Below are 27,060 nucleotides of genomic sequence, written 5' to 3' on the forward strand. Positions count from 1 at the left end.
CTCAGTGTTTTAGTCAGTCTGCTATTAAGTCAATTGCATTATGGTACAATCTTTATGAGTGATGATAATAAAATTAACTGTAAGTTCAGTGCGAATTCTGTTTTTGCATGTCGAGGCTTACGTATTTGTGAAGTTCATTGACCCTGTGAGTTGTGGGTGGTGCTGGTGTGGCGTTATTGTGCGTTCAGACAGGGCCTGTTTACTAACAATGGCGTACTAAGCCCCATCTCTAAACGCTCACCTCGTGGACTTGGTAAAAAGCATTGTTGGCTTTTAATTGGCTGATAGTTGCTACACAAAAGCCCTTTCTCGTAATACAAAGGTCCCACCTTTCGGTTTCAGCTCACTGTGATGACTGAATTTTCTTGGTTGTTTACTTCCTCATAATCATTGAAGTTCACAAAAGTTATAGCGATACGGATGGAACTGACATTTTCTGTCTCATAAGTGATGTGAATCCATGGTAAACGTATTCTTTTTAAAGTTTTCCTATTTGCCACAGTGGCGGCGGCTGCTAAGTGAAATCTCGTGCTGGAATGGAGGATGTCAAAAGCCAGTTGCTAGCAGTGATGGTTGAATGTGTTCAGATAGAAAGAGTTTGTCAGGCCCGCTATATTTCAAGCTAATGAGAGCTGCCCTTGGAGAGGTGGAAGCATGCCCTTAGTCTGAGCTTTGGCTTTCACTGTTCAAAGATGGATGATGGTTAAACAGTCACTGAGTCTGTAACCTCTACAGGGAATGGAAAAGTTCAACTGCAGGAGGGACCATCATTTGAGTTATACTAATAGCTTTCTTAGGATGTTTGACTGCTTCTTCTTTGAGCAACTGATTGAATGTGCTGCATTTTTTTTTTATTTGGATATTAGGGCTGCACGATAAATCGCATGCGATATTTAACGCGCATCCTATCAGTGAAGCCGGTTCTTTAATCAGCGGTAAATCTCCATCACGTGCGTGCTTTCACATTGAGCAGCATTAACTACACAGAGCCGTTGTTCACTGACGAGCTGTGCAAAACCACGTTCATATTCGCGCGATTTTTTGCGCAGCTCGTCAGTGAACAACGGCTCTGTGTAGTTAATGCTGCTCAATGTGAAAGCACGCAGGTGGAGATTTACCGCTGATTACAGAACCGGCTTTCTGACAAGATGCGCATTAAATATCGCATGCGATTTATTTGCAGGATAGGCTACTTGTTGCTTGCTCACTAGTGTTTGACAGGTTTTTGATGTTTTCATATTTGTACCACAAAAATCTGACTTGGATCTGACAATTTAGCCAGACTTTGCTCTTTTTTCCATATTTAGTTGGCAATGGAGTCTTTGGCAGTCCATTGTTGTGTCTAGATGTCTTGCTTTTCACAATTGATACAAAACAGATTATATTTAATGTTAAAAAATGTTTATTTTAAGTTATAGCCAATAACTGATACATGTTTATATGTTTTATGAATATTTTTATTATTACTTATGCCATTATTCATTTAAAGTAGTTTTGCAGTCTAAATTGTCACAAGTGTCACAAATGCAATATGATCGTGGTTTTGCGCAGCTTGTCAGTGAACAACGTCTCTTTGTAGTAAATGCTGCTCCATGTGAAAGCCCGCACGTGATGGAGATATACCGCTGATTACAGAACCGGCTTTACTGACAAGATGAGCATTAAATATTGCATGCGATTTATCGTGCAGCCCTACTAAATACCATTAATTGGTTAACTTTATATTAAAGAGCCAATTTATTCCCTTTTTTGCATTAGTTCAGCAATGTGGCAAATAAATATAAATATGAGAGTGTGCATAATAATAATAAAAAAAGGGCAAAATGTTATTTAAAATAGTTTTAGATGAAGTCAAGTTGCACCACAGGACGTAAATTTTTCCAAAATATAGAGTCCTGCAGTAAACTTTTTGTAGTAACAAATGCAAATCGCTCTAGTTTTGTAGAAAAAAGGTTTACCATCTCAACACGACCACAGTCCTCCAGTTGTCAGTTCACCATTTTGACAGCCTGATTTCCATCTCGTCTCTTTGGTGTGCTTAGTGGGAGGCCAGCCGCTCTTGCACTGACCTGTGCAGGGGGGCCGTAAAACAATCCACCAGTTAAACTTCAAACTCCATGAAAATTCTCCTCCCCGATTTTGTCCACACACGCCAAAGCCAGTGATCTTTTGTTTTAACTAAACCTGAGAGGCCTTGCATAACCTCTGACAGAATCTTAAATATGTTGTCATTTTCAAAAGCTTTTATTTTGTATTCATTCTGCTCTTATCTATCGTTGTCAGCAGTTGTGTTTGTTGGAAATCTTTGCTGGAAACCATAATATTTTCCCTTTGGACTGGCCAGTGTTTCGCTAATTCTTGGGAACGTCTCATTCTCTAGTTACACACAAGTGTGGTGTTAGTTTGCGGCCAGTCTCACTCTCACTGATATGCCTGAGCTGGTTTTGTTTGTTCGTTGGTATGGAGACTTCGGCTGTACGACAACTGTCTGCTGTGGGATGTGCGATTTTATAATGTGAATTATAAAATTGTTATATAATATATTACATAATATTCATCTAAAGGTTCATTACATAAAGTAGCATGTTTTTTAGTCTATCAAAATAATCAGAGCTAGTAACTCCCTATTCAATTTAAACACATTTTAGTTTTGTAATGTTTGTAATTTTAGTTTATAATGTTTAATTTTGTAATTTTGCGCCCACACTTTCTATTACTTTTTACTGAAAAATGTAAGTGCAGAGCTCGGAACATTAACATGTTTTCATTTGTTGATAGTTACTAATAAATATCCTAAAAAAAACAGTGCTATTTTTTTCTTCTTGTTTCTTGCTTGAAATAGCAACAAGGCATTTCTGTATTTTTAGAAGTCATGTCTGGTTTATAGTACTGTAAATCCATCTACTTAAAGCCTTATTTTTGTGCTTGTTTGATAATACTGTCCACCATGAGCTTGGTAAACAGCGACATCAAACCCTGAAGTAGTCACTCTCTTGGCACTATGTGTGCTCTATGTTGCGGTGTGTTCTGCAAAGACTAAATATCCTCTTAAATAGGGGTTAGAGTTACTTTAGCTTCACCACCATAAGTATTTGTAATGGTTGATACAAGGCTTTACTATGGCAACGCATGAGTTTCATGAGCCTTTTTATTATAAAACATTATTTTTTTTTTCATGATGCCTCTGGAGCGAAGCTCTTATTGGAAAAGGTAAAGGTTACATAAACCATATTTCTTTCAATACGCAAGTCAGATGGTTAGTTCATGTTATTTTCTGTGGGTTGTGTCTTTCTCTCTGTATGGAGAAAAGCTTGACTTGTTTGCACTACAAAGCCTATCCAAATTTCCCAAGGGGATGTTCCACAGGGAGAGCAACACATGCTACATCCTGTTCATGTCACAGGGGCAAGAGGGCCCTCTCAACTCTTCAACACAAATGCGGTACTACTCTGGCATCTTCCACAGGCCTTGAGAGTGACGCCCCTGCCATTTCGCCAAGCTCCCGCAAATTAACGCAAGGCCCTGGTGTGCGGATTGTTCATGCATTCCTCCAGCATGACTCTGGCATGCACATTTAAACTCCTAGTTCTCTGTGCCTGTTGTAGCCATTCAAATGAAAACCCTTGGCTATGTTCAGAATTAAGTGCTGGCTTACTGCATACCGAGTATTATATATTGAATACAGGCCACTACTTTTTTAAAATGCCATTTAAACTGTATGCATTATGCTTTATGCAGTTAACATTTTATTCAATAGCACACTTCCTTGTAAATTTGTGATTTTATTTTTCAAAATGTGCAAACGTATTGAGTGTTTTCTTACATGAAAATGACCAAAACCAGTACTGTGCACATGCAGCATACTTGTCGTACTTACAGGGCCTGTTTACACCTGGTCACTTCATGCGTTTTTTTCTGATCAGATAGCTATCTGATCGTGAAAAGACCAGGTGTAAATGCCCTCCGAAACGCATTCGAGACGGATTTAAATCCGATCGCTCAAAGTAGTAAGACAAACTTATCTTTCCAGTGCTGATGCCGTGCGCTCTTCTATTGCGGTCTTTGATCTTGAAATGATCTGATAATTAATAAAATGCAGCACTTATTTTTTGATTTCGTTGACGTGAACTCCATTAAAATTAAATATAGAGCGGGAATTGAAGATCGGATTTATATCTGTTTTGCAACGGCACATGTATGTGGCCAAGTGTAAATGGAAACGTTTTAACAAATCAGATAGATATCCGATCAGCGGAAACGCATGAAATGACCAGGTGTAAACAGGCCCTCTGTCTTTCTTTGCTAAGCAGCGAAAACGCATGAAATTACCAGGTGTAAACAGGCCCCTGGTCACTTCATGCGTTTTTTCTGATCGGATAGCGATACGATTGTGAAAAGACCAGGTGTAAATGCCCTCCGAAACGCATTCGAGACGGATATAAATCCGATCGCTCAAACCACTTCAGGAGGTGGTCTGCGAAACTGGACAAGTGTAAATGCATCTGGTTGTTGAAACCATATATGCAAATTTTACTCCTCTCAAAACGTTAAAATAAGCGTGTTATAGGCTATATGACATTACAGTCAGATATGACTGCACTAATGCAACACACATTGCCGCGGACGAGTAGCTGAGCATCTCTTCAGCAAGCCAACGCGCAAACTGCCGCGAATGAAACTGAAAGTAATGTGGCCAAGTGTAAATGGAAACGTTTTAACACATCAGATAGATATCCGATCAGCGAAAACGCATGAAATGACCAGGTGTAAACAGGCCCACAGTGTCCCTGCTCCTGGAGGGCCACCTTCCAGTAAAGTTTAGCTCCAGCCATAATTAAACGCACCTGAACCAGCTAATCAAGGTGTTCAGGATTACTAGAAACTTCCAGGCAGGTGTGTTTGAGCTAAACTCTGCAGAAAGTTTGCCCTTCAGGGGCAGGATTGGATACCCCTGCCATAAAGTCCTGTAGGAATGGTATGGTAGTGTGCTATTCTGAACATAGCCACTGAGTTGAGTGGCTCCTGCAGGTTCTGTGGAGGTAAAAATCGACAGAAATGGAAACAACCCATATTTGCCCTATGTTTCACACTTTAGGCGTTGACGTTAACTAGACGTGATGAATGAGACGCTGGCTAAATCGCCTTATCCTGTAATCCTATTGAAACCTATCACTTGCTTCCAGACGTCTATGCTTATCATAGCACAGATAGACCAGGAAGAACCTTTTGTTGTGGCTGTCTATATGCTATTTCCTTATTGTCTTTTGTGACCGAATCATTCAGGAAATGAATGTATTTAAGCTGTATTGATTTTCTCACTCTGGATAATATTTAGTTAAGAATTCTAGAATTATAGAGAAGTGATAGAAAAAAAAAACACTGCTTGCTTGACATTCCATAACAAATGTGCAAACCTGTTATTTTCAGTGATTGAATTCTGCAGCTGAATACAGTGTGTTATTTAGACTTTTGAAAGCCTATAGCTATTAGGTGAAGGGGACACAGGATTCTGAGAGGCCGGGCGGTGTTGACTCAGACTAAACAAACAGGTGTCTGGCCCTGGCTGCCGGCTGAGGCCAACTTGGCTCCTACTGGGGCCTAACAGAGGAAATTTAATTTCTCATGCCCCTTAGAGCATACAAGGACAAACCAGAGGTGAACTGATATGCAAGTTTATATTTGTTGATGTGAAATTTTGAGTGTAAGAGGGACTCCGAGAACCAAACTGAGATATACACTTGCTGTGTGTAGCAATGCACTAGCTGTACAGTTTTTCATTGTCTTGTTAATGTGCCAAGAGTGCATTTGTTAAAAAGAGGAGATATGTTGTCTTGGCACAGTTTTTTCATATGCTTTATTTTAGTTGTGTTTGTGGTCTTCATGCGTGTGGTGCTGCCATTATTCATATTCAACATGTGATTGTTGACTTTGGTTTATTTTATCAGGCCTTTTTACATATAATCACATGGACGTGATCTCATCTCCCACTGTGACTTTGCTTTGCTGCAGCAAAGCAGTGACTCGGAACATTGCCCCCTCTCTTGGTTTGAACTTGATGACCCTTTGTTTGGGAATGCTGTTGTTTCCTCCATGTCGACAAACGACAAAACCACATTTTCACTGCTGCTCATAAAACAAATGCCGACCATGATTCCAGCCTAGAACGACTGTGGTCTCTAAGCCAATGAACCTTGTGCTTCCCCATCAACATTCCCACTCAAATGTGCATAATTTGTGCACCAACATTTTCTACTCTAAACTGTATTTGAGCTAGCTTTTACTGAGTAGTGTTTCCTTGCAGTTCCTCTTCTCTTTATGGGAGCACTCTAATCCAAAAATACAAGATGTAATTATGATGTTTACAAAAATATAGCTTGCGTAACTAAAGATGCTTGCTTTTTGAATTGTGATATATGAGCAAGAATAGTCGCCCATGTCTACCTCCATTCTGGTACCACAAAGATGTTTAGGAGCTATTGTGTGTAGGAGAGGTCTTGATCTATGTGTCTGGGTCTTGACAAGACTCACAGCACTGGGTCTGGACCTTCCATCATTTACCTTCAAGTTATTTGGTTTCATATGCACCTTTGATCTTGAAGTTACTAAGATCAAAGGTGCTTATGAAACCCAATAACTTGAAGGGTAAACACTGTCCTCCTTCAGATGTACACATTTCAAGACAAGCATAATTCCTCCTAACAGTCAAACTGGTTCTGGTTTGGGCCATGGCCTAATTGTTGACTCAAGCTTTGGACCAGAGTGGGAATCAAGACCAGACCCTGCAAGACCCAGACTGAGAGTCCCAAACCCTCTAAGCAGCAAGTTAAGAAGACCTTTAGTGATGTTTGTAAGGTTTTCATAACCTAAAGAATTTCTGCAGGGCATTTAATTGCAATTTAACACAGATCTAAACCCAATTTCCGAGATCTAGAGTTGTGAGTCCAATAACCAGTCTTCCATTTTAATACATTTTAATAGAGAAAATACTTTATTGCAACATTTATTTGAAACACAGAGGAACTTTGCACAGTGGTTGAGTGTCAGTTGACTGTGGTCTTGTTGAGACCCTAAGCCAGGGGTGTCTAATCCTGCTCCTGGAGGTCCAATATCCTGCATATTTTAACTCCAACCAGCTCCAACTTTCTTGCCTGGCAGTTTCTAGTGAGTCTGAAGACCTTGATTAGCTAGTTCAGGTGTTTAATTAGGAATGGAGCTAAACTAAACAGGTTTGGACACTCCTGTCCTAAGCCAAGAACTAGGCCCATACCAATGCCATGTTTACATGGTCTTAAGAGGACTCAAAACCACAAGATCAAGACTTCAACTTTGCTTTGGATGCACTGAGCTGGTGTCATGTCTGGGTCTCATTCTTCCTCTCTCTCCTTATAGGGTTAGATCACCCCAAAATGAAAATTCTGTTATTAATTACTCACCCTCATGTCGTTCCAAACCTGTAAGACCTTCATTCATCTTCGGAACACAAATTAAGATATTTTTGATGAAATGTGAGAGCTCTCAGGCCCTGCATAGACAGCAACGCAACTGTAATATTCCCAGGTCCAGAAATGTAGTGAGGACATTGGTAAAACAGTCCATGTGACATCAGTGGCTCATCTTCAGTTTTGAGAAGCTACGACAATACTTTTTGAACGCAAAGAAAACAAAAATAACAATTTATTTCACCGGTCTTCTCCCCCGAGTTACGCCTTCCGCCATTTTGAAGAGTACCCAAGAGCATAATCAACGTAATCAGCGTTGTTTATGTTTGGGGGAGAAAGCGCGCGCATGAACGTAATCTGTGTAATCAGTTTTGTTTACACTTAGGGGAAAGCGTGCGTATGTGTTGTGATACTCTCTAAAATGGCTGAAGACGTAACTCGGGGGATAAGAATTGTTGAAAAAATTTGTATCTTTGCGCTCAAAAAGTATTCCCGTAGCTTCACAAAACTGAAGTTGAGCCACTGATGTCACATGGACTGTTTTACCGATGTCCTTACTACGTTTCTGGACCTGGGAACATTACAGTTGCGTTGCTGTATATGCAGGGTCTGAGAGCTCTCAGATTTGATCAAAAACATCTTAATTTGTGTTCTGAAGATCAACGAAGGTCTTACGGGTTTGGAACGACAAGAGGGTGAGTAATTAATGACAGAATTTTTGAGTGAACTATCCCTTTATGGTTTTCTGTCTCTTATCTACTTTGGTGATCAATAGTATGTGGCATCTTACCTTGGATTAAGGTACAACTTTTCTCATAGATCAGATTTGGCAAAAATATCGCTTTAGTAATGCTTCAACAGTTTGCACTTTGTGGTACCAAAGAAATATATTATGTTGGTTTTGGTGTCTACTTGTAAATTACTCCCTATTTTCTATATCGTTTTGATAGTTTTGGTGTAAGGGAAATGAATATCTGAGACCACCTTTTTACATATTTTTTTTTAAGTGTAGCGTTTAGTCTTGTGTGCATCTTGTGTGTTTAGTCTTGTGTGCATCTATTGTGTTAGATATAGTGAGTGGGCTTAGCTCAAGAGGATGAAATCAGTGGTTATAATTAGGACCAGCTGATTATCCCTGTACCCCATCCTGTTGAGCTTCAACAGTAGCCCTTTTATTCAGCTAAAAGAACAAGAGAACTGGCCTGAAGTAAGAGGCTGTGACCCCTCTCATAATGTCCAGCCCTGTCCCCACCCTGCCGCCCACCCCTGACTTGCTGTCAATATGTTGTCCTTGTTTTAGATTCCTACTTCCTGTCTGTTACCGCCTGTCTCGCATGTGTAGGATAGTGGGGCTTTTGTAGGGGTTTATGGGTTCTCAAAAAAGCCCTTGGTGCTTGAGTTTCAGGGGTGCCAGAATGCAGGGAAAGGCACACAAACTACAGCCCTCTCTCTAGCCTGTAGACATGAATCTGTTGAGGGTAACCACTGGCTTGCTGACTCTGCAGTGTGCTGGAGGCCTCATATGAAAGCTAAGTTCCGGTTTTATGCATGCCCGACCACTTCATGTCAATCTTTGTAACAGCATGCCCCCTCCATGACTGCCATGTTCTCTGATCTGTCTGGTTGACGCTTAGCCAGGTTCTTAGCATCCACAGTGCCGTCTGGCTTAGGATGGGTCATCACCTCTCTCTCTCTCCACCGTAGATCTAGCTGATTAGTTGAGATTTGGAAGTGGATCAGCTGGCTAAATGGTTGGTGTTGGATTTGGGGCAGGGGTACTTGGTGAATCAGCATGAGTGGAAAAAGCAGCAGGTGGGATGTCTGATCTCTTCCTGCAGAATAGGGAGGGGAAAGGTATTCTGGGAACTCCGCCGGCACAGGAGCCCTAGAGGGGTTCAAGTAAAGTAGCCTGGCATCGTATTAGCAGAATAGAAGAGATTAGTCAGTTGTCCAGTTTATAACACCTAAGCTATCTTCCAAAACCTAGTAAGCCACCTCACTGTCTACTGTCTGCATACTGCATACTGACTGAGTTAACATTCACTTGTGTGTAGCACTTGCATGGTCTTCTCATAAAGTGCAGAAGACATTTGACTAATGCTCAGTTGATTCCAGACTGAGTTGCTAAGCTAATGACTCTCATCCGAGCACTAAAACAGAGACTATGCAAATATCGAGTGGCATTTCAATCAATACTGAAGTTAGCATGTTGCTAAGCTAATACCTAAATAATATGAACTATATTTAAAAGAAATATTGAGCAATAATTTAAGTTTGATGGAACTGTTTTTGGTACTTCGCAATTCTAAGTTAGATATGCTTATTCAACTTGTCCGCCATGTTGGATATTGAAGTCCATTCTGAGATTGCCTCAACAATTAAAGATGCATAAATATGCTGTTATGTTGTAATCTTTAAAGCTTCCTCAAAAACAGTACTCTTATTCTGTTAGTGGGTTTCAGTCAGATTTCTGCTTTTTAAAGAGAACTGAAATTCTGTGCTCTGTTCCAAAACCTAGTGAGCTTACAGATATCATATTTTAAGGCATCATAGCCACATTTCCGACATGAAGGTTGTTCAACAAGGTAGGCAACTTTAATTGTGCTAGGATATGTCATTTTATTTCTGTTTTAGATAGCATTGCATGTATCCTTCACAAAAAATGTAGTCTCAGAATGCATTGTGATGAGCTCAGCTCAATGCAAAATTGAATATAAGATGGTGGCTTAAACAGAAAAATGAAATATTAATTTCATTTAATACTAAAAAGTTTTGTGTAAAATTGACAATTTTACTTTGTATGACAGGAATTGTTATGCTAACAGTTAGGCCTGTCGCAATAATCAATGTATCGACTTATCGCGCAATATATGTCCATGACCTCAATAATTTTTGGTGACGCAATATATCGCACATTATATTTACTTAAAAATGAATGTCACTATGTTTTGTACATTCCACTTGCGTCGGTGTCTTTTGCAGCTTCTCGTACATAACGTAGTGTAGTCATGAGGTGCTAGTTCACATTTAAAAATGCTTCTACAAAAAAGTTTAATCTGCAGATATGGCCTTAGTTAGGGATCTGTGTCTTTGTAGACATCTGACTGCTGAGTAGTGATTGTGTTTTTCAGCAATAGTGTGCACCCTTAATTTACAGAGAAAAGAAGGTCCGGGATTTGGAAGTGTGTAGGCCTTCTTGCATTATTATGCTGTTACATTAAAAAATGACAATAATATAGCTTATCGCAGTTATTTCTGGGGCAATATATCGCACAACAAAAAGTTGTTATCGTGACAGGCCTACTAACAGTACCGCATTGTTACTTTAGCAACATATTAGCATAAAACTCCATTGAAATCTATTGCAGCTCAACTTTAGAAGGTTAGAAGGAACACACTTTAGTCATAAGCATGTAAGGCAGTGTGTGCTTGTAAATGTCTGTGTGTTGCGAGTGTGTGTATGTGGTGTTCCTGTGTGTTCAGGTTAGGAGTGGGGCCTCAGATAACCACAAGAACCTCCTAAAGGCTAATACCTCACCCGGGGCAGATAACGGAACAATAGCTGGGGGCGGTTTATCATCCTTAGTGAACAGAAGGCGGAGGTGGTGTTAACACTCCAGTGTCACTTGTTTCCTAACCCTCTGTATTAGGGGCTGCTCCTAGCATTAAAAGAGATGGTTTGTCTTACTGTGTTGCCTAATATGTTTTTTTTCTTGAATCAGCTGAGATTTGGGTGTTGTCTGAATCTCTGTGGTAGTGGTTGGGTTTGCAGTGTGTTGTGGGTTAAGAGCTGTGGTTTTGCCTCTCATGCCTGGGTGAAGCGTTACACCCTCTTGCAGCTTGCAGGTGGGAAATGTGCAAGATTCCACCAAGTGGCATATTCTCTGGGCCTCTGTGTGGCCTCTGTTTCTACTAGAGTATGTTTGTGTGGAGGAAAATGGATGGAGTGAGAAAGAAACTCCTCTCTGATTTTCTTTATTGAAAATGATAACATCCTGTTATCATGTTCAACCCATTCTAACCGATACTTCTAATCATTGGTCTTTCTTGCAATTGCAGTAAATTCTCATCTGTTATTCAGCTAAATAACAAAACCATTGCAACATATAAATCCTCACAATTCCACAACATCGTGCAGTATACCACAAAAATCGGATTATTTTAATTTGCTAGGCATTAAAGACACATGTACGTGATCAGTGAACACCTCAGGCTATCTCTATTGTTGAGTCCTGAAAACAGATGCAAATAATGAATTTCCTGTTATTTATTAGCTGCGGTTAAATTTTTTACTGAAGGTTTTTAATGGAAGGACCCGGAAGGGGTGACCATTATGAATGTAGGCAAGCTAATGTGCTACTAATAGTTATTAGGGTCACAGTTTTGTCTGTTAAAAGCCCCAGCTGATTTGCGTCGTGCGGCCTGTTGCTCAGAGGCTAGTTTGTACTTGTACATGATCAGTGAAATGAAAAAAAAAAAAATACAAATAAGAGTGAGCTGTAACTGAACATTCTGGATTTTCAGAAATGTCATGTTTCTAACTCTCTCACTTTTTCTTTTCCGCAGTGGCCAGTGCCATGAAACTGAATCCACAGCAAGCCCCATTATATGTAAGTATTGCGTAATTTTTTTATGTTTATTTGTTTCATTCAGTTAGCATGCTAAGCATCTTTGAGAGGTTGTGTCTTTAATAAATTACTTCTAAAAAGATGTACTGTATGTGAAGTAGTCAACCTTGGTTTTTGGGCAACTAGTTGACCATCCTGACCTATCCCTAGTTGATGGAAACTTCTAATGAAATCTTGCGCCAAGGCCTGCTCAAATTCTTCATGTTAGGCTGAATCAGCGTGTTCTAGTCTTCGGTCAGGGGGAAGGGTGCTGGGTAATTATGTTTTTATTTTGTTTGGTGCTGACCCTTTTAATTAGACTTGCTTAAATGGGTCATATGATGTGATTTCAATTTTTCCTTTCTCTTTGAAGTGTTACAAGCTCTTGGTGCATAAAGAAGATCTGTAAAGTTGCAAAGACTAAAGTCTCAAATCCAAAGAGATATTCTTTATAAAAGTTAAGAGGCAACCACGCCTACCTAAAACGGCTCGTTCTAACACGCCCCCACATGTCTACGTCACGATGTGGGAAGATTTGCATAACACCACCCACATGTTCACGCAAAGAAAGAAGGCGTAACTTTTATTCTCGCTGTAGTATTGTTGCTGCCGCCATGTCGTGAAGATGCTGTGTTTCGTAGCTGGCCAATCAGAGCACACCTTGCTTTTCAGACCGATGAGCTTTGTAAAAAATCGACGCGTTTCAGAAAGGCGGGGCATAGAGGAGAATCAATAATGTATAGTATGTGGAAAATAATGTGTTTTTTGAACCTTAAACCGCATAAACACATTTCATTACACAAAATACACAAAATAATGTTCTTTTTAGCAACATCATATGACACATTTGAGGCATAAGAAGCCCACATGTCAGCAGGATGTCTAACTGAAGACACCACAGTACTTTCAAATCAACGGTGAGGACCGGAACAGTTCACTAAAATAAACCGCACTACTTGAACAAATCAGGCCATGTAGCTTACTCTGGTTTTTGTGCGTCCATGGTAATGTCAACATCCTGCCATGGATGTGACTTTGTTGACTGGTGATCTTGTTCAGAGATGCAATTAAACAGACACACAGGGTATACAATTTTGTTTCTGGCATACCTGCTAATTCTTCTATAAATATTTATTAATTGCCATATTTTTTTTTAGTTTTGTTTGAACTGACATAAGTTCCAGTCAAGTGATGATTTTTATTAACAAGCCTTTATTTTTCTCATTTGGTGACTGATGAGTGTACATTTTTAACCCTGCTTGCAGACACTTTAGCATAGGGACCAATTCTCACTATTAACTAGTTGCTTATTAGCATGCATATTATTAACATATTGGCTGTTTATTAGTGCTTATAAAGCACATATTCTGAATGACCATATTCTACATCCCTAATCCTACCCAATAGCTAAATTTGAAAGAATTGGACCTTAAAATAAAGTGTTGCCCAGACCCCATGAAGAGGACCATCTTAATTTTTTCTACCAGAAAAAGATTATATAAAATGAATTTGAGGTATAATGGTACAGTTATACCTCTTTTGTCATGAACTATGAAGCATGTCACAGATGCTGCTATGATTCGCCATAAATGAAGCACACAGCTGTGGCTCAGTGCATTTGCTGTGTTCGTGTGTATTAGCATGTGTGTGGTTAAAGCTGCACGTGTGGTTTTTCCATGTTTAGCAGTTGCAGGTGGCTGGCTTGATGAGGCATTGTACTGTTTATTCTCAGGACGTCTTGATGAACTCACAGAAGTCACAAATATCCTCAGTTTCTTTTCATATTTTAATGTACATTTTAAGCTTGGAAATTGTCAAATGGAAACAAAGTGTAGATTGTAAAGCGGATATCATACTCCTAACAAGACTCGACACATTTGAATTTCACCCCTTATGAACTCTAGAAATTCTAATCGCAGCATCTGTTGTAGTTCTTTTGGTGCTAACTAGCATGTAAAGTGGTTTGCTCTGGTTGAAGCGCTACTTTTTAGCTAGCCTCATTTTGTAGCAAGTTTCTACGTTTTGGCTACATGCCGTCTACAAAAAACAAAACAAAAGATAGATTCATTTTCAACGTCATTTTTATTGGTACATTTCTAAATTTTAGCTAAATGGCAGCTACAGAAACAAACAAAAGCTAGATACATTTTTGTAGTTTTTTTGGGGTAATTTTCTAAGTTTTAGCTACATTACAGCTGCAAAAACAAACAAAAGCTAGATTCATTTCCTAGTTCAGTTTTAGGTTTCTAAATTTTAGCTACATGACAGCTGCAAAAACAAACATAAGCTAGATTAATTTCAAGTTCAATTTCAGAAGTCAGAAAAACAAAACTGGAGAGCCAAACACAGCGGTTGCCGTCTGCGGCGCCATCTTGTACCATCTTTAGTTTTTAAGTTTTAACTACATGATGGCTACAAAAACAAACAAAAACTATCCTCATTTTATAGCAGTTTTTTCAGAAATGCTCTGTTTTTAATAATGGTGGCTTGAGGAAGGTCAGAACTTTTGGATTATGAGTTAGCAGGTGTAGAGACTCAGCACTTTCATGGTTGTTGTAGAAGCTAATGTGAAGGAGCGCCCTCTGTTCAACACATGACATGGGCTAATTTGCTCTCCTTAATTATAAACAGAGGAATGGCGGTTTTGGGTTTCTGAAGAAGCTAAGACATGTCATGAAACGTAAGCTGCACTTTGAAGAGTCTTGGTCTAAACTTGTTCTGCTAAATTTGAGCTAAATGCAAGTAGCTAAAAGATGCACGGTGGTCTCTCATTCCCACAGTTCTCTCAGACGAGGCAGCTTACCGAGTGTTGTTTTAAGCACAGGGCGAAAAGGCCAGGCACTCCTCCTTTGGCACATTGACTTGCGAGATCCTGAAATAGACCAACGAACAACCAAAGTATGAACAGTACTTCGAGAACCCCCATGAGCCTGCTTCAGGTGCCAAAAATGCTTCCTGAAAAGATGGATCCTATATTCAGCTAAGCCAAAAGATTCTGAGGACGATAAATTGGATTCTGGGTATTTTAGATCTTTTGCTTAGAAAATCTACCAAGGATTAACACACATCGGCCTTAAAATATCTCCAGGCCTGTATGCAGCATTAATGATTTGATGGATTGAAAAATCAACCTTGAATCCTGAAAACCAAAATCCTGTTTTTTTATAAGACAAAGTGACCCAATCAACACAAAGACCGGTATCAATGAATCTGAATATCCATGTCTTATGGACACAGTTGACACAGTCACCACGGTGGTCTTTGTTTCAGTTGTTTATGATCTCGCCTTTGGCACTTTTTTTCTGGTCCGGCACCTGCTATCCATATTGGGCCGCTGTAGTCTAAAAGTGGCCCATGACTGACTTGTGCATGTTAGCAGTAAAAATAAAATATATTTACAACCAAAGAATGTTTCTGGCTTCTAATATAAAGATAGCTTCCATCAGTAGCACATTTCTAGAGGCTTATGTATGCATCATCAATAAAGTGTGGGCTTGGTTAGCCTTGGGACGTAGCAGTCAGATTCCTAAACTTTATGCATGTCGCTTAGATCAAAGGGTCACCATAACTGCTTCTCATGCAAGTTGGTCATATGACCTGGCCATAAAAAGCCCTTCCCACACCCAGGGATTCAACCAACAAGGAAACAAACTTTCTTGTGATGTAATTTGTGGCCTTAATCTCTAGCCTTGCTTTTACACCTTCACCTGCTTCTGTAGTTGTCACCGTAGCATCAAGAATAGGACATTGGGTGTGTGTTAACAAGTGTAGAATGTTGGTAATGTAAGTTTAGAGCCTAAGGTTATTTTTGTTGGCAATATTTTTGTTCGCCATAGTTTGTCTTTCACTTTAAAAAGGATAGTTTACCCAAAAATTAAAATTCCGTAAACCCGTAAGACCTTTCTTCATCTTCGGAACACAAATTATTTTTGATAAAAAAAAAATGTAAAAAATCTTTGCACTGTGCATGGTCAGAAAGCTCTCGGATTTGATCAAAAATATCTTAATTTGTGTTCCAAAGATGAACGAAAGACTTATGGGCTTGGAATGACATGAGGGTAAGTAATTAATGACAGAATTTTCATTTTTGGGTGAACTATTCCTTTAACAACTCCTCTAATTAATTTTAATTAGTGTTTTTTTATTTATTTATATTTTATTTAATTATTTAAATTTGTATTAATTGTTAAAATAATAAAAACAGTAAAAAAAATAGTAGCAGTAGAGAATAATAATAACATTAACCCTAGAATATTTATTTATTTATTTATTTTGAAACAACAACAACAATAATAATAAAACCCTCAGAATATTAAATTATGGGTTTTTATTTGTATTTTTTACTTGTCGTAATAATAATAATAATAATAATAATAATAATGACCCCAGTGAATGAAATTGAATTAGTTGTTTATTTTTTGTTTTATGTTTTTATGTTTATTTCATTTATAGGTATTTGTCAAAAGAATAATAATAACAGCAAGAGTAATAAAACCAAAATATTAAACTAAATTAGTTTTACTTTCTGTTAATAATAAAATAATAATAATAATAATAATAATTATTAATATTAATATTATTTCTATTATAATGAACTGTTAACTATTATTATTATTGTTGTTGCTTTTGTTACATGAAATCCTATTGAAATAATATTATTATTTTAGTACTTTAATAAAGCATTCAAACTTTCATTTACAGAATAAATTAATGTTAAATAATAAAATTGGTCCACAGTTGAATGCCAGCACATCAGAATTTAATATTACCTTAATAATTTAATGTACCTTAACTATAGAAATATCAGCTGAGATTTTTCTCCAGACCTTGAGTGCACAGGAGTTAATCTCACTATGAGGATTCAGTCTTGTCTCCGAATCACTCCGCGGCTGTGATCATCGTCAGCCAAAAAAAGCAGCTGACTGGCATTTGGCAAGGGCACCATGTGGCGTTTGCAGCCTGGCCAATGAAAACATCTATCGCTAGGATGTCCCACTGCTTGCGTCACACTCTGAAGGCCCTGTGTGTCAGACAAAACTTTGTGGCCTAGCATTGTAGCTAGGTAAATGCAGTGTGGGAATGCTAGCTTCTTACTTTGGTTTTAGATAGTATCAACATTCCTTCTGCTTAGACAGCCCTGTCAAACTTATGTCAAGCCACTCTTTCTCTTGTTTATTTTTTTTAATCTTATGGTACTTCCTTCTCTCTCACTCTCACTAATAGTCTCATTCTCATTCACAAGCATCCTATAAATAAGTGATGATATCTAAGACGGAGGGTAGACTTTCCTCTTGTCACGCCTGGCGATTTGTTGCTGTGTCAGGTGACAGCATTATAAATTGCTTGAACAGACAAACTGGGAGTTATATTCTAGGCTTGTTTGATTGTTGCTACTTGGATTGAGGCTATACATATCTATATCTATCCTTTTTGAATGTAACATCAAATAGTATCATTTATATTATTTGTAAATAAACATTTTGGTGAAAACTATAATTTAATTAAATAGAAAGGCTCTTAGAAATTGTTTATTATTTATTTTTGTGTTTATTTGTTTTTGTTTTCTGTTTTTTGTTTTGTATGTTTTTTTTTTGTTTTTTTTGGTGTTTGTTTGTTTGTTTTGTTTTGCTTTGCTTTGTCTGTTCACCTTCCAGCCAAAAACAGGACTTAATAACATATCCACAATTCTTTCAAATGATATATTATAGTAGTTGTCGATACCATAAATTAGAAGTGACATTTAAATATGTGAAGAGTAAAAAGCTGTCACACACATACACACCCACCCTCGACACATGTTGAACCTTTATGACAGTAAAGCTATAATTATGAGGGTGGGGAAAAGCTGATGACTGTTTTTTATTTTTTCTTTCAGCATTTGTTGATATGTATATAGGCTTCCGTTCTGTCGCTGCTTTCTTTGTAATGAAATGTGTCTCTCTTAATGGACCGGTGTTGTTGCCTCCCTGTTGTTTGAGGATCCTATAATGATGATTTATAGGAGTTAATGCTTTGCGTTGTGTAATTTTCTGCACCCACAGGCGATTAAACACTTTATCAGTACTTCTTTTAGTCTTTCGAGAGAACACGAGAAGGACTTCTTAGTCCTTGATTGTCTCACTTCCACCATAATTTAAAATGCAATTGGATTATTTTTCAGCCTAATAGTGACAGATATTAAATATTTAAGCAGTAATTCTTTAAATGCTCTAAATATGATCTATTTTCTCTCTCTTGTTCAGGGTGAGTGTCTGTTGACTGTCCAGCTCTGTGAGGAACAGTGTGTCGAGGATGAGGAGGATGTAGAGTTTTACCTGCTATTTGCCGGCTCCACCCAGAGGCACGTTTCCAGCACTTTGAAAGTCAGCCATGTCACGCTGCAAGCCGTGTGCCCAGGTCAGTATTTAAAACCCCAACGGTCACACAACACATTCCGCGTACAGTATTTTATCAGTGCTTGATAACTGTTAGCTACTTCCTGGAACCAGATGCTCATTACCTGCGGAGATCGACTCATTTACATTCCAGTCATGCCGGACCTGGTCCAGGCATTGCTTGGCACATTGTCGCTTTGCCCAATTATTCACCCTCAAAATTGTCCCGGTTACCACAGGGCAACCTCTGTATTATTGCACTGAGCACATGCTTGAGCTGATTCAGATGTTCCAGTGCAGTTTCTGAAGATTCATGGACAAGGAGTAGCTATTAATGAACAGACACATTCTTGCTTAATGTAGTAATATGTTGAAAGAGGTGGAAGAAAATATAACCAGAGTCTACAAACATGTACACATTTTTTTTATTGGTGCAAAAATAGACTTGTCTGGTGATAGTGAGGGAGGGTTTTTCTGTTTCTGTTTGTCCTTCATAATATTTATTTATTTAGTTAGTTAATTAGTAATTAGTCATTTGTTCTTTTATTTATGTTTTTATATTTATTTATTTATTAAAATACATGACTTGCTGAACAGAACTTTAATAATTGGCTTAAGTATAGAAAAAGAGTAATATTTATAGTTTTGACCACATATTGTCCGAGGGCTAGTGGAGGAAGGTTTATAAAGGTTATTTAGTTTGTTTGATATTTTATTTTATTATTTATTTATTTATTTATATACTAATATATGTATATGCTAACCCAGGGTTAGTAGGGGGTTCTTTTATTTTCTTTTATTTTCTTTTTCCAAGGGGTAGTAGGGGAGGGTTTTTGTTTGTCTTTTTGTTTTTGTTTGCTTCATTTATTTGTTTGTTTGATTGGTTTATTTATTTTTCATGTTTTTGTTTGTTCATATATTTTATTTAATTTTCAAAAAAACAAGAATGGAGGGGCCTAAGCAATATGTAAGAACTAGTAAGCATTTACATAGCGACAACCTAGAACATCCTACCAGCCACTTAGTGATGCCCTAGCAACCAACTAGAACACCCTGAGCAACCGTCCATTAACAGGCACAATCCATTACTGTAATAAACTGAAGATTTATCTTGTAACCCATCATTTTATTGAGACATTTTTGCTTTTCGTGGAACTGGTAGCATTGCGATCTTATCTTGTTTTACAAAGAAATAAAAACGAAAACACAATTTAGCCAGTATTCAGAGTCAAAAAAGAAATAAATTTCAACTGTAGCCCCCGAGCACTTCCACAGAGGATCACAGTAGATACAGTGTTATGGAATCCAGCGCAGACGTTTGGCACCGGTTTTGTAATCACTACTCTGGCTGAGCACTTGAAAGCTTTTCAGCAATGCATTAAGAGCGCATGAAGAATGGCCCTACTATCATCCTCCTCAGGTGCGCTGCTGTCAGGCCGCCAGGGTACACGTTCAACCCTCTGCCTCTCTGCTGGAGGTCCATACTTCTGGTTAATTCCAAATGTTTGGCTGCTAAGAGGCTTAGATGCTTTGAACTCAGACGGATGTCCCACTGAGATGTTTTGGCCACACAAATGTGCTGCTGGTGAGTGTGGACGTGTGGATCTACATATTGGGTTTTTTTCTGCATTGACAGAAAAGGTGCTCACTAACCAACTCTGTCCTCGTGACACTTGTTGCGGTGACATCTCATAACTGTAGTGAAACAACACAGACCTCCTGGTAGCCCTCATGGTGAAGTTCTAATTGTTTATGAATGTTGTTTTTATAGTATGTCGTCTCTGTCTCTGGCTGTTTCCCTCTTGGAAATGGAAATGAGTAGTGTTAATGCAGGAACATTTCTCAGTAATTATATCCCTCTCCGCTCAACCATCGGCACTTAGTCTCCTTTTTGTCTGTTGATGTGTAGCCAAAATATTAAGCAAGATCTTTTTTTTTAAATCAGTTTGATGATGATTTAAAGGAGACCTCCCTGTTTGGTACGAGATAAATAGCTAGTTAGTTTAGTCATAATTGATTTATAGTTGACAACGTTGTGGAAATGTTAGTGGGTGGTATAAATATTTTTCATAGTCTGCAAGCTGCATCAAAATATTTTGACTTTACATTTTAAAAGAGCTTCATACTCAGAATTGTGATCTAGCAGTGTACATTGAGCTGTGGTTCTCATGCTAGCAAAACAAGTTGAAATCCGACTCTCAGAGTTCCCTGATTCTCCAATCATACATACATACATACATGCATAAAGTTAAATACTACAATTTTGTTGCCATCTACTTAGTGCCAAGGAATATACCAAGCTTTGTATTTATTTATTTACTTATTTATAAATAAATAAATAAATACATTTGTTGCTATCTATTTGGTCCCAAGGAATATACCAAGCTTTATTTATTTATTTATTTACATTTGTATTTATTAGTTTATCTTGTGGACATCAGCAAAATCACTTGCATTTAAATTATTTATTTATTCATTTATGTATTTTCGTTTTTATCTTATTATTTACAAATAAATAAATAAATAAATTGTTTGTGTTGCTATCTATTTAGTGCCAAGGAATATACCAAGCTTTATTTATTTATTGCATTTATAAAAAATGTTATCTGATTATTTATGATAATTATTTTTCAATTTAATTTATCATTTATATTTTCATTTATTCATTTATACATTTATTTATTTAATTTTTTAATTTTTAATTGATTAGTTTGTTATCTTGTGGACATCAGCAAAATCGCAAATGCATGACAAAATATAATATCTTTCTGTCCAATGTTTGTTTTTTGTCTCATAACAGCTCATGATCGCAGTGAAACTGTGCGGGTCACGCTGTGCCAGGCCCGGCCCGGAGGCTCAGTGGACCCTGTGGCTGAGGAATGCTTCCAGTTCGTGCAGGACCTTGCCCTGGACATGGCCCAGTTCCTGGTGAATGCGGCTGGGAAGACCGAGGGAGCGTTACTTCTGGACGAGTGTCAAATCCCCCTGAAGGAATGTGAGAGGTTGGATGATACTCTGGCTCTTGCTCTTAGACATCTGCCTCTACCGGCAGGCTGGAGCGTCCTAGGCACAGACTTGGACACAGGCACTTGCACAGGCTTGGGAATTGGTGAGTAGGCACTGTTTTTGAGGTTTTCAAAGTAGACTGTTAGACTAAAACATGGATGTCCAAACCTGCTCCTGGAGGGCCAATGTCCTGCAGAGTTTAGCTGCAACACTTGCCTTGGTTCAGGTGTGTTTAATTAGGGTTGGAGCTAAACTGTGTAGGACAGTGGCCCTCCACGAGCAGGTTTCGATACCTCGGGACTAAAGCAAAAAATATTGCTCATTTATAGGGTTTTGTTTGTAGGTTCTAAAACCTAGTGGGCTGTAGACAGCATCCTGTTATGAAAAGTATTTTGGGGATTGTTTTAGAAAAAATATAAAGCTTTAGCATGAAAGACTCTCAATGTATTCTAGTAGAGTCAGACATTAGCATGTTGCTAAGCTAAAAACATACTTAAAGTTCATTTCTATCAGTGCTTTTGAGCACTGAATGCAATACAAGTTCATTTATAATTAACAATTTTCTCAACTCTTTCACCATCCTGGTTTAATTTTCTCACCAAGCTCGTCTCATTGCATTCTGGGACTTTTCTCCACAAAGGCCTTTTGCCTTAAAATTTGGCAAAATAATGTGTTTTAGAAGCCAGCACAATTATGCTGGTGTCGCTTTGAAAGTGTCTTGTAAATGATTACTTATTATGCCTTGAGCTGCTTTTGCAACCAGTGAGAGCTTGGAAAATAAACTTTATTTTGTTTCATCAAGGAGGCAGCTAGTTGAAAGAATACATTTTTCCTTTACATAATTTGCGTGTTTTGTAAGTGTGGGTTGTACCGAGGATTTTAGAACATCTTGTTAACATCTGTACAGGGAAGTTACAATGCTTAGACCATGGGCACTGTGCCTTCAGGGTAGGCCTTCAGTACAGCCACGAACCTGTTTTATTTTTTGTATTTTTGTTTTTAAGTTGTGTGTTGGTTCAGACTTTTAGTCCATTCTAGCTTTATTTTCCTCCTACTTGTACTCCTATCAAGCCAGGAGCGCTATGTCAGATAATCTAAAAGCAAACATTCCCACCCTAATAAAGTGCTCTTTTTGGCACGGAGCATTTACACAGACTATTAAGTCTTTCGGGGCTGACAGAAGATGCATGTGATAAATGGCAGGAACTCTGGTTGTCAATGACTTAGATTTGTGTTTCATGTGGATTTGGCAGAAAAGTTCTTGTTAAAAGAGTTTCCGGTGTTCTTCCTGCTCACTGATATCCATAGAATTGTGACTGGTATTCGGCCGAGGATCTGCAAACCTCTCGAAGAATTGGCCCATATTTCTACTGACTTAAGAGCAGAATTTTACTAACTTGCCTATACTTTTTTTTACTAACTTGCCTGTATATATATAGATGTATAAATCTCATAATATATTACAGCATTACAAATTATGTATATTATGTAATATATATAATGTAAAATAATATATATTATTTTCAAATAAATAAATGCAGTCTGGGTGAGCGTAAGAGACTTCTTTAAAAACAATTAAAAATATATTATTTATAAGGGCCTAATATTTATTTATTTATTGTTAAAAATATTTATCATTAATTTTTATTTCTAAAAAATATTTATAATTTTCTTAAAATTTTATATAAATATTTATTATTTATATTTCTGTTCATATGAATGTATAATGTGTAATGCACTGTGTGACCATCTACACTGACAAGTGTTTTCAGACGATTTGCACACAACAAACGTGCCAGCAGAAGTACAGTTGTATTGTGTCTGTTTGTTTTATTGTATCACTGGCTGTCAACCATGCAGGAACTGAAAGGGGAACTGAAAATAAACTTTCGGTAGATGATTATAATACGCAACCTGAAAAAAGCCAAACAAAAGATCGAAAAGATATCACACGAATACTAAAATACTGATTGCAGTCGAAAACTACCAAACGTCTTGGGAAGCCCCTGTTTTGTGTATCCTTCCTAGCTGTAATCCACTGGGCTGAAATATGAGCTTGTGTATATTAAGTGTGCTTGGATGAGTGTGTGGATCCGGCCGATGTGAGGATCCAAACAATTGCACAGCGAGGAACCATTCATCAGGGCAGCTGACGCGACAACAGATTCCCGGCTCTCATGTGACTCAAGCTTGTCCTCTAAATTAGGCACAATCTGTGTCCATGTAGGAGGTGTGGTGAGAGCTGGACCGTAGGCACAGAGAGATAAGGTCAACAAAGGCTAAACAGGCTCTGTGATGTCATAATAAGCACAGGCTTATCTTTTATAAACAGCCTTGGTCTTAAATAAGTCATTCAGTAAAACATCTGAAAGCTCCGTTACCTATTCATGCAAAGTTCAGCACTCTGAGTAAAAAGAGAAAAGACAATAGCAGGTTTTATCTGGTACCTGAGCACATGTTGGTAACGTTTTGTAGTTCCTGCAGATTTAGATCAAGTTGCTGTGGACCTAGATGTAGCATTTCCTTTAGACCTTGTTTTTAATAAGTTCTCTATGGTTATTATGCCGAATAAATTTTAGGAAAAACAAATTCCTAGAGTTGACCTGTCTGTTGAGGGAGAGGGCGAGCTGTGTAATGACTCCCCAAGCTCTGGCATTTGTTGCAGCTGGCGCTGGGCACCTGGACCTGCCCTGAAACCGGAGCAACCCGCGGGCATCTTGCCCAGTGCATCAGTGAGCCTGTACTGCCAGCAGTCTTCCATAAGTGAAATTAAGCACATTATATAAAAAAATAAAAACGTCTAGTAAGCTAATAATGACTGTTTCCAATGTGGGAACAGGGAATGACAGCTGGAAATTTGCTGGTATTCGGACACGTTGCATGGCACATATGAGATGATATTCATGGAAAATGAGGCATTGGATTCTTCTTTGGGATAGTTCACCCAGAATGTTGTTCCAAACCCATATAACGTTCTTTTTTTTTTCTGTGAAACACAGAAGAAGATATTTTGAGAAATGGTTTAACTGCTTTTCTCCATACAGTGAAATTCAGCAGGGACCAATTCAACATTGAACCTTTTTAGAAAAAGAAACTGGCACATTTCTCAAAATTCTATGTGTTTATTTGTGTTCTCCAGAAGTAATAAATGCAGGCAGGTTTAGAACAACATGAGGGTAAGTAAATGATGACAGAATTTTGGGTGGGTGGTATAAATATTTCTGGAATTTGAATTTTATATACAGTGGGTACGGAAAGTATTCAGACCCCCTTCAATTTTTCACTCTTTGTTATATTGCAGCCATTTGCTAAAATCATTTAAGTTAATTTTTTTTCCTCATTAATGTACACACAGCACCCCATATTGACAGAAAAACACAGAATTGTTGACATTTTTGCAGATTTATTAAAAAAGAAAAACTGAAATATCACATGGTCCTAAGTATTCAGACCCTTTGCTGTGACACTCATATATTTAACTCAGGTGCTGTCCATTTCTTCTGATCATCCTTGAGATCTGAATACTTTCCGTACCCACTGTATTTTTAAAAGTGCTTTATTGTCTGTGTTGTGGCCTAACCTTGTACATTGAGCCATAACACAAATATAAATAAATAAATATATAAAATGAAACAAATATTCATTCATTTATTTATATTTTTTCTGCATTTCGATATTTATTTATTTATTTATATTATATTTGTTTATATTATATTTGTTTTAGTTGTTTATTATTTATTTGTTTTAGTGATGATTTTGTATGTTAATTTGTGGGCGTCAGCAAAATTTATTTAATCATATATTAATAAAGTGTGCTTTCACTCCACTGTGTAATATACACACATGAAATAAAATTAATTCAGGTTTAGAATGACCTGGGGGGGGGGATTTTGTTTATTTGTTCTGATGTTTTTATTCATTTTTTGTTTATTTGTTAATTTGTGGATGTCAGCAAAATCTACTTTATTATTATTGTTATTAATAATAATAATAATAAAAAGAGCATGTTCACTGTGTAAGATGCTTGTAAGAAATAAAAATCATACTCGATTGGAACAACATGAGGGTGAATAAATGAGTACAATTTAGTAAATAAAAATTGCAAAAAAAAATTGCAAAATTTACCTTAAACATGCAGAAACCTTATGTACGGTTATGATACCACTGTTTAAAAGAAATACTATGGTAACACCAGTGTTTTGAGTCTTGAGTACGACAATTCTAACATGGGCTTGGGATACAAGTTACTTGAGACCAGTATTTTCAATATAGTGTCATGTCCACTCTTGTGTCTCCAATCAGACTGTGTAGTGATCCTGATCTGCTGTTCTTTCCAGTGCCAGATCACTTCACCACAGCTTCTTTTTTTTTTTTTCTTGCTCAGGGCTTCAAATTGGTTGTTGGATCCTCAGTGGGCCGATTAAACGAGGGCAGTCTCATTCTCAGCCTCTCATTAACCAGCAAGAACAATCCTTCCTCTGTCTCTGTTGCTTTCACAGAGAGCCTCATTCAAGCTTCCTGAACTTTCTAAAACAATCTGTCTTTATGATAAACACCTTCAAATACGATCACTTCTTTCACTCAGGAAACCTCTGCCTGATTTTTCTGTCTTCATTGTAAATCATCTATTGAAATGATGTTTGCACAAGTTTGTCAGGAGATTCTGTTGACAGAGGTCGAGGGAATTGTGGGGGGTGGGTCTAGTTCGAGGGCTTTGCCGGCTCTCATTGGTTCTGAAGTTGCAGGGGGCGGAGCTTAGAGCTTCAGAGCCCCTATGAAGCTGTGAGTGTGGCACTTTCCTGAAGCAGCATTATCAGAAATATGCATTAGATAATAGTGTTTTTTTTTTAAAGGACAAGGAAAGAGATTGAGCTGAGATCGCAACCTTAACTAGACTCTTTCGTTTCCTGTAGAACCTGGACCACAAGACACACTTTTGCACTTTGCTGCAAAGCGTGGACTACGCAAGGTAGCACTGTTTCTCCTCCAGCAACCCGGAGGAAAAGAGGCCCTCCGACTTCCCAACAAACAGGGTCGTACACCGGCCAGGGTCGCCCAGAAGAGAGGCCACACGCAGCTCCAGAAACTGCTGACGGAGTAAGTATGCGAGGAAATTATATATTTAACCAGGATTTTTGGCTCGTTTTTAGCAACCTTTTTGATTCCAAGGCCCCCACTGTCGAAAACAATATCTAAAGGCTCCCCAAAATATTTCTGATACTTCTGCTATTGTGACAATGTGGATTATATTGAGAGTTTTTATTTACAGAAAGAGTGGCAATATATGTTAAAATAAATAATTCTGAATAATAAAAAAATTCAGTTCCATAATCCCAATAGCTGAATGTTTTACCTTTATTATTACTGGTAAATTTACATGACTTCTAGTTTGTAATTACATGGGTTTTATTTAAGATATATACAGTAAATACAATATTTATTTTAATAATAATACCTTAAATGAGTCCTAATAAAATTATGTAATGATGTTTAGATAGTATTTTTGTTGTAAAACTTATACAAACATGCATTTGAGACAAATTCATACAGCCTTTGTCATTATTGTCCCCCTGCAAATCTTGATCTATGAAATCTGACCAGATTAATGTCAAGAATAGGCTGTTACAAGCTGCA

At 37.8% G+C, this 27,060-nt stretch overlaps 1 protein-coding gene across 6 annotated transcripts in view; it reads left to right on the top strand.

Annotated features, from left to right (window-relative positions):
• Nucleotides 1-27,060, top strand: part of LOC107654139 (A-kinase anchor protein 13-like) — a 102,107-nt gene that overhangs the window by 11,433 nt on the left and 63,614 nt on the right. For all 6 annotated transcript variants that reach the window (XM_016441075.1, XM_016441077.1, XM_016441079.1 and 3 more), the window contains exons 2-5: nt 12,006-12,049; nt 18,289-18,442; nt 21,221-21,529; nt 26,340-26,523. In XM_016441075.1, the coding sequence (XP_016296561.1) occupies nt 12,017-12,049; nt 18,289-18,442; nt 21,221-21,529; nt 26,340-26,523 (680 nt within the window). In that variant the 5' untranslated portion in view covers nt 12,006-12,016. The remainder of the gene's footprint in view (nt 1-12,005; nt 12,050-18,288; nt 18,443-21,220; nt 21,530-26,339; nt 26,524-27,060) is intronic.

This window comes from Sinocyclocheilus anshuiensis, unplaced genomic scaffold (genome assembly GCF_001515605.1).
Source record: "Sinocyclocheilus anshuiensis isolate Anshui unplaced genomic scaffold, SAMN03320099.WGS_v1.1 scaffold115, whole genome shotgun sequence".
In the NCBI taxonomy this organism is placed as follows: domain Eukaryota; kingdom Metazoa; phylum Chordata; class Actinopteri; order Cypriniformes; family Cyprinidae; genus Sinocyclocheilus; species Sinocyclocheilus anshuiensis.